Raw genomic sequence first — 14,182 nt, forward strand, 5'->3', positions numbered from 1 at the left:
TGACTTGGGTGGCTACCAAGGAAACTCTGGAGAACAGGGAAAATCACTTCTCAAAGAATCTAAAACAGGGGGCAATGCTCACAGAGTTTAATTACCTCCATTAATAATATCCTCCAGAAGTGGTGAAGCATTGTCTTACTTAAAATTTACTAGTGGGTCTGGAAAAAACAAAACAAAACATGTTTTCTCTTTTCTGTTTCCTACTCCACACGAGGTGAACTTAAACCTGTCACACTCCCACCGCTGTGACATTCTGCCCAGTGACTCCTTTAAAAAGTACAGCAAGCACTGAGAGGCAAAGTGAGCACAAACCCCCATTCCTAACCCAGAAGTTATTTCCAACTGACATCCACTTGTAAATGAAAAAAAGTTTGTTTTCTCCAGCAAAGTCTCACTGGGTATACAAACCCCTCTAAAGGGCAGGGAAAGAGATGGTCAGCACAAAATGGACCCAATGGTATCTTTGGAGAGTCCTTGTCTTATTTTGCCAGCACATTTTTTTAATTGACAAAGTATTATTTGTTTATTTATTTTATACTTTACAAGTTCTTTGTATATACATTATGGCTTACAGGTTTGTGTTTAATGGGATCCCTGTGTGAGTGAATGTATCTCTGCTTCTATGTGTGTCTTGACTCTGATTTGCTCAGTTTTGTCTTAACTCATTTTATTTTATTGTATTATAGGCCTTGTTTGTTTTCTAACAAAAGACAGAAAGGAGGTGGACCCTGATGGGAGGAGAGGAGGAGAAGATCTTGGAGGAGTAGGAGGAGGGGAAAATATAATCAGAACATAGTGTATGAAAAAAAAATCCATTTTCAATAAGAGAAAGAAAGAGAGAGAGAGAAGGAAGGAAGGAAGGAAGGAAGGAAGGAAGGAAGGAAGGAAGGAAGGAAGGAAGGAGAGACAGAAAGCTGGACCTGGGCTCCAGAAGTTTCCAGAAAGCAAAAAGGCAGAGCAGCTGAGGGTGCTATGGTTTGGGGGGTCCCCAGAAGGTCTTTTCCCATACAAGACCTCCAAGATCTTCACACAATGTTGTGGGTAGAGGGAGGGTGCCCCAGCAGGGATAAATTTTCCTAGCTGGTTGTGGAGCCTTGAATCTTGGCAGTTGGGAGACTGAAGCAGGAAGACATTGAGCTTGAAATCTTGTCTCAGATTTACTTAATTGATTAATTCACACCAATAGTAGATGAGGCTGAATAATACTTTTAACTAAATAATTTTAAATGATCCATTTCCTTCTCAACAAGCTCAGCTTGTGAAATGAAAGGTCCAGCCGTCCTCAAATGTTTAGCATTGTTCAGTGCAGCTGGCTGAGGGTGCATTTCTTTTATTTGTCCATTCTCCTTTTGTTATAATATGCTGTGTATATTCTATTATATCATCCTGTGGGCATCACACAGCCATGAGGCTGGGTGCCTAAGTTTGCAGTAGTCTTGACCCAAGTGCTAAAGTCTAGCTAGAGAAGTGGTTCTCAACCTGTGGGCCACGACCCCTTTGGAGCTGAACTATCTTTTCACAGGGGTCACATAAGACCATCGGCAAGCACAGATATTTACCGTACAATTCATAACAGTAGCAAAATTCCAGCTATGAAGTAGCAGCAAGAATAATTTTATGTTCTGGAGTCAGCACAACTTGAGGAGCTGTCTTGAACGGTCTCAGCACTGGGAAGGTTGGGAACCGCTGAACTAGAGGGAGCCAGACACTAAGACAATAAATAACTTGCTGACAAAAGAGTGTGCCAGGTAAAAGGCATGGTGGGAAACACCGAGGGACACAGGGCTTGGTGTGTGCCCTTTCAGGATGAGTGGGGAGGACTCTGTCTTCAAGGAGGTTCCCCGATTTCAGAAATGCCCTAGGAGTTCTGGGGAACTAATAGTGCAATCACAAGGTTCCTTTCTGTGGCTGCCTTGCCCCTAGCTACTGACTCATGATTTTTCTCTCCAGAATAAATGTTACTAGAAAACCACAGGGCAGGGGTGGGGAGTGAGGGGTAATGTCCATTCTCTCACAGTTCGCCCATGGGGCATGATTATCAGGTTGGTCCCCTACTCTCCCCACTCGCCAAAAGGGAAGAGGTTACCAAGCTGGTGGCAGAGAGGAGCACATGAGGGCTCTGAATGGACAAGGATTGGTTTCTTGAGTTTTTCCTGGGTGCAACTGAGCCAGGGAGAGTCTAATGCCTTGTAGCTCCGCAGAAACCTTGGAAGGATGCAAGACCCACAGTGCAGAGGGACAGAGGAAAGAAATCAATGCTTGTGTGTTACCCAGCCAAGGATGGGTTCAGAGGAAGAACACAAAGCAAGTTCCAGGCTGAGCTCTGGGGCCAGGCCCAGCACAGTTATTCTTAACATTTGGCTGAGACTCTGAATTTCTACTGTACATCCCCTCCCCTCCCTGGCCAGCTCCCTCAGCTCACCCCCAGGGGACACACACACACACACACACAGTGGGATGTTTGGGCCATCAAATACTGCACATCCTCCCCAACTGCTTTTTGCTAACTACCTGCTTGACATTTATTTCAAGGAGGAACTGCTTACAAGAAATAAAAAGCTGTTCTCTTACATTACAATTCATCTAATGAATGAGGGAAAAAGAGTACACGCCAGCCTCGACCACATTCACAACAGCATAGAACCCCCAACAGGCTCCATCTCTCGAGGGTGCCAAGCTGGAGAGCAAGCCTTTATCTACGAAACCTTTGGGGGAAACATTCCAGATCCAAGTTACAGCGATTCCAAATCCAGTCAATGGAACCTGACAGTTCTCTAAAACAAAATCATCATCTCCCCGACCAGTACAAATCGGAGTTAGTGTTTAATGTACGCTCCTTAGAAAAGAGAGCTTTCTGGTTCACTTTGTATGCATCTAGTCACCTGACACCTAACAGGAGTCCCTGTGCTTGATCCTAAGAAATGAGATGAAGAAAGAACCTCTTGCAGGGACCTTACAGGCTGAATGGCTTTACACCGGCTCCTCTGTACTGTAGATCAGGTCCTCGATGTCCCACAGAGATCTACCCACTGAAGGCTTGGTCACCAGCCTGTGGTGCTGTCTGGAGATGATACAAGCTTTCATTGGTGAGTCTTAGTTACTGTTCTCTTGCTGTGAAGAGTCACCATGACCTCACAACTCTTATAAGGGAATGCATGTAACTGTTTCCTTGCTTACATTTTCAGAGAATCAATCCATTATCATCATGGCAGGAAGCATGGTGGCCAGCAAGCATGTGGCTGAGAGTTTCATCCCAACCCATAGGCAAGAGAGACAGAGACAGAGACAGATAGACAGAAAGACAGAGAGACTGGGCCGGCCTGAGCTTTTGAAACCTCAAAGCCCAACCCCAGTCACATACCTCTTCCAACAAGGCCACTCCTCCTAATCTTTCCTAACCAGTTTACCTCGGCATGCAAATATATGAGTCTGTGGGGGCCATTCTCACTCACATGAGCACAGGTGGGGTCTGGAGGAAGTGAGTTAGGTAATTAAGTGCACCTTGAAGGCATACTGGATTACAACCTCTTCTCTTTCTGTTGCTCCCTGGCTGTCATGAGATGAGCAGCCTCATGCCCCACAAGCTTCCACTGTAACTTGTTACCTCACCGCAGGCCAGAGCGATGACACATCAGCCATGCACTGAACCCCTAAATCTGCAAGTCCAGACAAACCTTGCCTTCTGCAAATTGGCCACTGTCACCATGGCAGCTCAATAGCATGTTTACCAACTGTGCCGTAGAGAAGTGAAGTAGAGAGGACTGTGTCTATTGAACAGGGCTATGGCGTGGGGTCAGTGGCATATCCTCACATTGGAGTGAGCCTGGTTCATGACTCCTCATCAATATTTACCCCAATAAATATTACCTAATGAGCCCTTTTCCTAGTGTGTGTGTCGGGGGGTGGGGGAAGGATCTATAGGATAATCATTAGCATTAACAGCTAAGTGGGGAATATTTTAGGTGAGAGGTAAATGAACTTAATAAAGAGAAACTAAACCCTACACAAGGCTAACCTCCCCCCCCCCAAAAAAAAAGAGCTGGAGAGAGATAGGTAAAAAAAAAAAAAAGTCAAAAAGGACTGGAGAGAGATAGGTAAAAAAGAAGAGATGTAATACAAAAGTGCATAGGGTATCACCATGTCCCCAAAGGACACTGAGGAAGGGACAGGAACTCCAACCCTTCTCTTTGTACAGGGCACATGGCAGGGTATGGCAGGACCCAACAGAGCCCAACAAGGGCACAGCAGCATGCTGAAGAAGGCTCTCCACTCAGGCTCACGCAAGCATAGGCCTGACACAGAGCGCAGGGTCTCAACACACTTTGTTTCCTGGCTCCTTACCCTCAGTCGTGCAGCAGCTGCTCAGAAGCAGCACCCTAACCAGCCAAGCTGTAAAGCTACCATGCTTACAGCACAGCTCCTGCCCCAGGCAGGCCACAGTCTGCTCAGCAGGCTTTTGTCTTTCTAGGACATCCCATGCCCCAAGTGCCATATTCTGGATAGACAGAGCCACCTGCCATGATCCCAACCTCTTCTTGGGCTGCACCTGTTTCTTTGGGAAGTGGAACAGCAAGCTGTGTTCCTGGGACGTGGTGAGGGCTGGCTCCATAATAAAAGCCTCAAAATACACGCAAAGACAGCACAGAGGCAGGGTGTCCTTTCTCTTGACCCAATTTCCTAGTCTCAAGTCTCAGGTGTACACCAGCCTAGATTTGTACCCTGGGGGTATCAGAAAAAGGAGACTGGGCCATACACACACACACACACACACACACACACACACACACACTCACACACACACAAGTCCTCTACACTTGGCTCAATAGAAGAAACCTCAGTCTATCCAGTGTACAAACAAGTAAGCCACAGCACAGTGCTTTGCTTAGCATCTAAGTGCTGCCAGCATGGGTGCTGGGAATTCAAGGGACAAAGGGACACTGTAGGCTGGGAATGAAGGAGTGGGAGCACTTAGATGGCCAGGCATCCAGTTAGGAACAGGACAAGAGATTTGGACACAGCATGGCTAGAAGCATGAGTTAGGGCAGATGTCATGCATGTACACGACTCTTGGCTGAGAGGTGAAACATTGGACTTCAAGATGGACTTCCTACACACAAACTGACCATTAGGAGGGAGACTCCCATATGCGTTTATGGGGTGGAACTAAATCCGGGTCCTCTGTAAGAGGCTGTTGAGCATTTTCTCCAGCTTCCCTACAAAGTTTTATTTTCGTGAAATTGAGTAGAAAATGTTGAGCACACTTTTCATAGTACAGCCAAATATTACTTCACAGAGTGCTATCCCCAAGTAGGATGGATGTTCTCACTGCACATCACCGTCACGGAGGTTCTCACTGCTTTGACAGCAGGTAATTCCCACACTCTCGTTGAATAGCCTGACTCTTCCCTGTGTGTCAGTTCAGAGCATCTTTCCAAAAAGTTGCTGGCTCGCTCCAGATAGACTGCCTTCCACATCCGAGCAAAGACACACTCAAGCTCTTCGTGGTCATTCCCCAACACCCTCCTTCTTACGCACTGTCCAACTCTTCACACTCTGTGCCGTCTCACCTGGCCAGGCAATGCAGCCCTAGCCCTGCTCGGTGTAGATGGCTCAATCCTCCCTGCTCTTCATTCCTTGCTTGTGCTGGGCTTCTGAACCTCCCTCCCACCTTCTGTGCCCAAGGATCATTCCTCTTTCTTTAAGACCTCTTCAAATGTCCTCTATAAGCCAAATAAGCCCTTTCCTAAAGCAGCTCCCTCCTCACCCTTGCCCATGTCTGCATGCATGCCCTCTGTCTTCCTCGCAGCCCCCATGCTCCCTTTCTCTGTACCTGGGGCCTTGCGCATGCTAGCCTCAGCACTTCCAGTGGTACTCAGTGCAGAGTACTCAGTGCAGTGGGCTCCAGGTACAGCAAGTACCATGTAGAGAACATACTCAGTGTATAGTAGGTACTCCATGCACAGTAAGTACTTCGTGTAGAGAACATACTCAGGGTATAGCAAGTACTTGGTGTATAGTATACACGGAGTGTATAACAGGTACTTAGTGTAACAGCAAGTACTCAGTGTATAGCTAGTCCTCAGTGTATATAGGAAATACTCAGTGTATAGCAAGTCTGAAGCAGGCATGGGAAGCAAACACATCACAGCTTTGTTCCTTCCTGGTCCTTTCCTCCAGAGCCGTTGGTGTATGCCTTCTTCTGCAGAGAAATGGCACTCACTAGGCTATCACACTGCTCCCCTTGTAATCTACCAAGCTGCATCCCTAGAATTTCAGTGGCTTATGGTGGTCCTTGTCAAAAGAGCCCATTGCATATCCCAGGGAAAGGCCAAGGGCCCAGGATAGATAGATAGATAGATAGATAGATAGATAGATAGATAGATAGATAGATGGGTGGACAGAGAGCTGCACATCAGCTCACATCGCCACTTCTTTCACCTGGGTACTGCTGTCAGTTTTGCACGTGTGATCACACCGCCAGTCTCTTCTTCTCCAAGCCTTCCTGAACAGTACCCAGATCACTTTGCTTTCCAGGCGCTTTTTTCCAGTGACTGCCCTATGTGCGGCTAAGGACCCCATGAGCTCAATCTGTCCACAGCCTTTAGGGCACTTCACTGAAGCCACTAACCACTACTGTATGGAACATCCCAATATGTCCCCTGCCCCCCTTATATCATGAGATCCACCTTTTCATTGTGTCCCTTCCAGTGACTACACCTAAATATACACCCATGCATGCACTCACACACACACACACCACTGCTCCTACCTTCATCATTTGTTCATTGTCCAAAGTTATTGACTTCTTATTGCCCATACGTGACACGTGCAACCTTGAGCAACCAAGACTCCTACCTCACAGCTTCTAATCCAGTGCAGTTTTCAACCTCAGCCCCACTGACATTTGGGACTGAAACATCTTTGTTGTGGCAGGCAATTTGGGCCTTGAGGAGTTTTCAGCCATCTCCACCCACTTCCTCCTGCATGCTGGTAGCATCACCTCTCTCCTTGTGACAACCAAAGACACTATTCTAATATCTGAGGGTGAAATTGACCCGACAGAGATCTACTGGCCTATGACATCAAGTGGAGCTTGCTGGTTCCTGGTCCCTCAGGGGTCCTGCTGGAGAGGCAGGTTTCCAGATGACAGCCTAGAAGGGAGTTCAACGCAAGGACCTAGGCACCTGCATCCCAGGCCTCCACAGGGAACTGCAGTGCGGGTCTTCGCTGTTTCCGGATAGACAGAAAACAAATACTCCCATGGATCCAGCTCATAGCAACTGTGATGTGTGAGGACATAGGACACACAAGCAAATGAGTCATCCACAAGACATAGGGAAGCCTGACAACAGACCAGAAATGGAGCCAGCATGGCAGTGCAGGTGGGATCAGGTATGGGAGAGCTGGGAGGGGACAAAGCCAGGCCTGAATCCTGTACTCAGGTTTCTGCTCCCTCCAGATGTGCATGTCCTCTCCCTGCCCAGATCTGACCTGCCTTCAAGGTCCACGAGAACCACGCCAGCCCATCATGCTTCTGGCCATGTACTTCCCATCTCACTTGTGGCCATTTGTTTCTCCAGATAGACTTTAATCCCACTGAGCACCTGGACCGCATCAGCAGCTTCTTTATAGCACCTTTTCCTTGGCTCCCTTCCCAGAGGGAACAAACACCAGTCTTGATTGGTTGGTTGCATTACGCAGAGTTCCTAGAGTAAGGACGGCAGGGTTTTATCTGCCGTTCAGGGGTCAGGGAGAATGGGAAGCAACCGATACACCTGCTGGACTCTGGGTACCTAGCCTATCCATCCAGACTCAGGCAGGGTTGGCCAGGGCAATAGAGCGGCTGGCCCCTACTGTGGCCCTGAGGCCCCTCCGGTCCTAACAGCTCTAGGAGCCCCGGTAATTCTGGGGAGTTACCAGCAGAGGGCAGAAACCAAGAGCTGCCCCACTGAGAAGCAGGTGCCAAGATCCAGCAAGGCTGCGCAGCAGACAGTTCAGGAACATCTCAGAGGGCACCACCAAATCCGGCAGGTCAGGAGCCCCGAGGGTGTTTTAAAGCCAGCAGTGCCCACAGGACACGAGAGCTGGTGCTAACTGGGGAAGAAAGCCGTCTGGGAAGTCGGCAGCGGTGGGTGCTTAGAAAAGAATGCACGAGGCAAGGGGCCACGCGGTCCCCAGCTTTGCTGCTGGGGGCGGATCACCGGCAGCCGCCCTCGCTCTCCCCCTCTTTGGGCAGGCCAGACTGGCAGTGTGATCAGTGCGGACCCCAAGGCTGGGGAGAGAACAGAATTCAGTTACTGGGGAAGAAGAAAATGCGAAGAAAATATCGTTCCTCTCTGTTGGAGGCAGTGAGGTCAGACAGGCTCCGGTGCTGAAGGCGCCGGCCTCCAGCAGGGGAGAGGGCTCTTTTCACCAGTGACTTTAGCTCGGGAGCATCCAGAACGGAGCTCCCCCCTCCAGTCAGGCAGGTAGCTGGCAGCAGCTCCGGCTGCCTGGCTCCACCAAGCAGCAAACCCGCAGGAGCCAAGCGTGTGCATGGATCTGACAGAGACTGAGGCTGTGCCTGAATTTTGAGCGGCATCTACTGCCCTTTCTCTTCAAGGAGTTTGGCTGTGGGTGGAGGAGTGAGAGAGCCCTACTCCTGCTGCTTCTCTGACCTTTGATGCTAAGGGTGCAAAAGACACATCCGCTTTGGAGGCCGGCAGGTTGCCTCACAGACCCGTGTTTGGCCACCGACCACCACCATCCCACCTAGTCGGATGTTCCTGGGGAGAAGAGAAAAAAAAAAAAAGCCTTTATCTCCAAAGTCCCCTACAGGAATTTAGACTTTGTCAAACTAAGAAAAAAGAAAACTAGCATTTGACCTTCCAGCCGCAGCCAAGTGGCACGGAAATGTAGGTTTGGGGAACAGCGGGGCTTTGCTGCTTGGCATTCCACGCTGCTGCCCACGTTCACAACAGAACAAAGTTGCCACACACACACACACACACACACACGCACACAGGTCCCCATAACCTCAACAGCAGAGATGCCATAGGGCACACCACGGAGGCGCCCCCGGCGAAGGGCAGACCTGCTGTCGCCTGCTCCGGACACCGGCGCCGGCACGTCGGCCGCCCCTGAGCTCGAGCTGTCCCACCCCTCGGCCTCTCTTACCTCTTGATGTAGCTCCTGCTATACAGGATCTGCTGCAGCAAGGTCACCAAGGCGAAGGCGCAGATGAAGATGAAGAGCAAAGTTCGGTTCCCCAGCAAATCCCGGTTGGCGGAGGGGTCTGCGTAGCGCATCCTGGCGGCCCGGCGCCGCGGACGCGCCGTGCGGGGAGGCACGGCAATCACGCGCGCTGTGCGGGGCCCTGGGGGCCGTCAGGTGGGCAGTCCCGGTGTCGCCAGGAGGGCAGAGGACTTCGCGGGGCAAAGTTTCCCGCGGGCGCAGCCCTGGCTGCGGCGGCAGAGTGAGGACAGGGCTCGCGGCGCGGAGATCTACGGAGCCGCTGGCCTGCCCTCTGGTGCTGCGGCTCGCGGACGCCAGGGTCCCGCCGCCGCCGATCTGCCCGCGGAGGGGCAATGGCAGGTGCGGAGCCGGGCCGCCCTCCCGCCGGGGTGAGGACCAATGGGGAGCCGGGCCGGCCCGGTTGGGCCGAGACTCGGCGCCACGCGCCGCCCTCTCTGGGTTGGCTCAGAATCCGGGGCGCCGGGCGCGTGGGGCGGGCGGGAGGAAGGCGCTCCGGAGCCCCACGCCCGTAGCCAGGGAGTGCGAAGGTTGGTTGGCCTTGGATGCTGTGGGGGCGAAGTGGGCGACGCAACCTCCAGACGCGGGGCAGTGGGGAGGGGGCGGGGAGGAGTGCCAAAGGGCCGGGTTGGAACCGTGGGGTTCGGAGGAGCGCGGGGACCAGCGCAGACCGCAGGGCCAGCCTCGTCGGAGGCGAGCATTTGCATGCGGCGCGCAGGACACTGAGTCACCGCGCCGCCGGCCGCGTCCTTGCGCGCTGCTGGAGAATGGGCGCTGAAAGCCGAGCAAGGTCAGCCAGGCAACCCTTCAAGGACGGCGCGTGCGGCCCCTGCATGCTAATGGCCTAAGGGGCTGTCCCTGGGGCCTGGACTCCCAACTCCTGCTGCCTCTGTGCTCCCTACACACACCCCACCTTCCTTCGCCAACCCCCACCCCACCCCCGACACTGGCCTCTACCCTCACACCATCCGCAGCTCGCAGCCTTTCATCAATAACCCTGTTGTCACCCAGACACTGGGACTTTGTCTCATCCTTGGAACTATTCATAGACCAAAGGTCAGCAGCCGGTCGCCTTCGGGTACTATGGTTGTCCAAAGCTTTCAAAAATCACTGGGTCCAGCAGTGAGCACTCCGTGCTTCACTGGAGAAAAAGGTCGCGAAGACGCAACGGGAAAGCTGTGGTGTTGCAGAAATCCTTGCCGCGAAGAACGCCACCCCTACCGGGTTCCCTGCTCCCGACAGCCATTCCGACACTACACAGGCTTGGGAGTCAGTCACATACAGCTGGCGTCCACTTCTCAACGCACTCTGCTGCTAGGGCGTCCTTCCCAGGACCTCCTAGACACTCCTGAGGCCCCAGGGTCGGGTTTGCTTCGCACTTGTAACCTGACAAAACTAGAACCGCAGTGGGGGTGAAGGAGCAAGAATTCGTGTGGGAAAAGCCCAAACTCCAAACCTTTCAGCCTTGGCATTTAGCAGTTTCTATGATTAGAAAGCCAGCAATAATTGCAATTTGTGTTCATTCAGAGGACTGAAATATTAAGTACCGTCTTTGAAGAATTTGTGTAGTTTTCTATTCAGTGTGCCTATCTGTGAGTGGGCTTTTCAGCCCATTAGTGGGATCATCCAGAAATCTGGAGGGCTCGTCATTGTGTGATTAACATAGAATCCGTTGGCGTTCACACATCAACCTGTAACCAGTTGTTCTCACATACGCTAATCCTGTCTTCTAACACTTTCTGCAACTGGATGGGCCAAAGTGCAAGTTACCTAGAGGGATTCACCTGGGAAGAAGTCCTTGGACTTGACGTCCCGTACGTTAGGAATGGGGACCCATCAGTGTACTACAACAACAGCAACACTGGTTTAGTGCTTTGCTCCCCATTTCTTCAATTCTTGCCTTTCCTTTTCACTACAGGGTCTTGCTCTGTAGCCCTTGCTCTGTAGCCGGCCTCCAACTTGTGATCATCCTCCTGTCTCAGCCTCCTCAATGCTCAAACTTTTTAACAGGGGTCTCTGTATACCACTTTCCACTGGGTCCCACACACATTCTGCAGCAGGTCCCATACCCAAGGCCCAAGTTGATGGAGCAGGGATTCTCACCTAGCTAGTACCAATGCCAAGCTAGCTGTGCCTTCCTCAGGTAAGGTAAGAGGACAGACAGACACAAGAATGAGGCACTCAATAACAATACACGCTTCTTATTCAGCTGTGGAGAGGGACTCTGGCCTAGAAACGGAGCCCACTTTCTGCTTCCAAACTGGGGTCGTTGGAGAGTGGAAGGGAAAGAAAGGTTAAACAGTTAACATTTTTGCCTCATGGCTAGCCCACTGTGTGTATAATCAGGGAGAGCTGCATCGAAGAATGTCAGATGGCAGATTCAGGCACATTACTGCAGTCAACAGAGTAGGTGGGCAAACATTCAGAGATTCAGGTTACTTTAATTCTGGGAAACTAGTTTTAGATCTGTCACTCTTTAACCATATGAAGGAGCTATACAAAACGGAATGGCTAACGCTAGCTAACACCTCCTTCCAGTCCTGGCACTTGCTTTCTTTCTCATCCCGTTCCTCCTTCCTCCCTAGTAGGTGCTCTTCTGAAAACTGTCTTTGGATGCAAGCTTCCCTAAAGAAACAAAACAAAACCGTTTTACAGTAATGAGTCCAAATTATCCCATTAGCCTTTTAATTGAAGTATAACACATTTACCAAGAAGAGTAAGGACCATCAATGGACAGCTCACTGCACTTTCATAAGCTGAGTACAGTGATAGGAACAGAACATGAATCAGAAGGGAAGTCTTCATCACTCCCTAGGATCTCCTCCTGCCTCTGCACACTCAAGGGTTCTGAAGATCAGACTCTAAGCAGCAGGCTTGCACAGCCAGCGCTTTTACCTGCGAAGCCGCCTCACAGAGCCGGCTCTGACTTCTAATACCAAACTAATGTGTTTCCTGTTTGGGCATTTTCTGTAAATGGAATATCCTTTGTGTATGGCTTCTCCGGCTCACCGACAACTGTAGGTTGTTCTCCGTGGCCCTGACCACACGTCCTGGAAGAGAGCTGGGCTCTTCTCTGGAGGTGATTTGAAGCATTAGAGAGATTGATTCGAGAGAGTGCTCACTGATGGCTTTGAAGACAGAGGAGACCTCTTGGCAAAGGACTCAGATTCTCTCTCAGAGGAGAGATTGGCTCCTGGCCAATAGCCAACAACCACACACAAAAAGAGTGATTTCTCTCAACAACCTGAAGAAGATTTGTAGAAGATCCTGAGTTCCAGCTGCCCTGACCTTGACTGTAGTCTTTGAGACACATCAAAACTGAGACCCCATGGAGCTGGAGAGATGGCTCAGCAGTTGAGAGCACTGACTGCTCTTCCAGAGGACCTGGGTTCAATTCCTATCATCCACATGGTAGCCCACAACTGTCTGCAACTCTGGTTCCAGGTGATCCAACACCCCCACACAGACATGCATGCAGGCAAAACATCAATGCACATAAAATAAAATCATTCAAAGAAAACAAAATTTAAAAAAGAAAGAGACCCCAGTACACAGTTTGAGGCTATGTATGTGCTCAATGTGACACTAAATGTGTGGCCCTTTCGAGACAGAACAAAACCTGTATCTAGTGTGAAGTTGGAGTTTCTGAGATCTTTGGGACATGTAATACTGTGGCACACCTTTTTGCTTTGCGATTTTAGAACGTCAGTAGGACCCAGTCACTTATGCATGCTAGGCAATATCATCATACCACTACATGCTAGCATTATCATTTCTACTGTTGATGGACATGTGGCAGGAACTGCCATGAACCTTCCAAACCTTCTTTTTGGTGCATGCATGCACGTCTATTGGGCATCTGCATTTGGAAGAGAAATTGTTCAGCTGAACACTGTATGTATGTTCAGCTTTAGTGACTACTGCCAAATGGCTTTCCAAAAAGGACACATTTTTAAATAGATATTTATTCTGATCACCAAATGAGGTGATATGAGCATTAACCTAATCCAATAGGGAAGAGAAAAGCACCAAGATTACTGAGAGACAAAAGCAGACCCAGAGGTCCTTGCTCTCTGTTACTTGCATGAATCTGCAGGAAATAAGATGGATGCCCATGATGGGCATGTCTGGGGCTTCATGGAAACACATGTGGGGTAGGTCTCCATCACTCGATACTCTGCAAAGGGCCAGCAGTGATCTAGCACACCTCTGCTGACACTGCTCATCTAACCCAGCGGCATCTGAAATCTGATTTCCCAGATCAAATCAAAGAGTTATATTTAACCCACCCACAAATGTCTTGCAAGTCTAGTGGAATCAAAGACCTAAGGTCAGGAAATGAACAAGCTTGAAATCTCTGATGCTACTAGCAATGAAGAGCTGGACTCTACCTTAGGCCAAATTTATACTCTGATTGTAGAATTGCAGCAAACCCTCAGAAGGACTTAACAAACAAAAGAGTGAACACGTGGCCAAGTGATCACAATGCCAGATTCAGTGAACACCATTTTTATATTGTAATTGCCAGGAACTGGGACAGCTGCATCATTGTTTAAAACACACACTCACAGACAATTAAGCCAAGAACAAATGTCAACACTGGCACAATCTGCTAAATTACTGATAACTGATGGGACTTACTCATGCTGTGAGCATTGTCTCCAATATAAAACAGAATGGCTTAAAGAGAGGAAAGAACTTAGCAGTCTCTGTGGGCTTACAGAAGCTGGCTTTTATTTCGTGCAGCCCAATCACAGCCTGCTAGATTATGTAAGTGACATTCCACGCATGTGTTCAAGGAGTGTGTGATAAGTGTGTGCCGTTCTTGTGCCTCTTTACATTTGCCTTTGCAGTCAGGCCTTTGCAGGACTGCTCTTGGCTTTGGGACAATGTTTGTGATGAAAGCATCTGCTAGCGTGTGAGCAAACCTGCTCTGGTTACAGCCTCACCA

General features: G+C 49.9%; 1 protein-coding gene across 2 annotated transcripts in view; it reads right to left on the reverse strand.

Annotated features, from left to right (window-relative positions):
- The window catches only part of St8sia5 (ST8 alpha-N-acetyl-neuraminide alpha-2,8-sialyltransferase 5), a 62,547-nt gene extending 52,990 nt beyond the window's left edge, over positions 1-9,557 (reverse strand). The window contains exon 1 of one of the 2 annotated variants that reach the window (XM_021662323.2): positions 9,157-9,557. In XM_021662323.2, the coding sequence (XP_021517998.1) occupies positions 9,157-9,287 (131 nt within the window). In that variant the 5' untranslated portion in view covers positions 9,288-9,557. The remainder of the gene's footprint in view (positions 1-9,156) is intronic. The other variant, XM_021662324.2, reaches the window with a different exon arrangement.
- Between the last annotated feature and the right edge of the window lie 4,625 nt (positions 9,558-14,182).

The sequence above is a fragment of the Meriones unguiculatus genome, chromosome 2, assembly GCF_030254825.1.
Source record: "Meriones unguiculatus strain TT.TT164.6M chromosome 2, Bangor_MerUng_6.1, whole genome shotgun sequence".
NCBI classification, from domain to species: Eukaryota; Metazoa; Chordata; class Mammalia; order Rodentia; family Muridae; genus Meriones; species Meriones unguiculatus.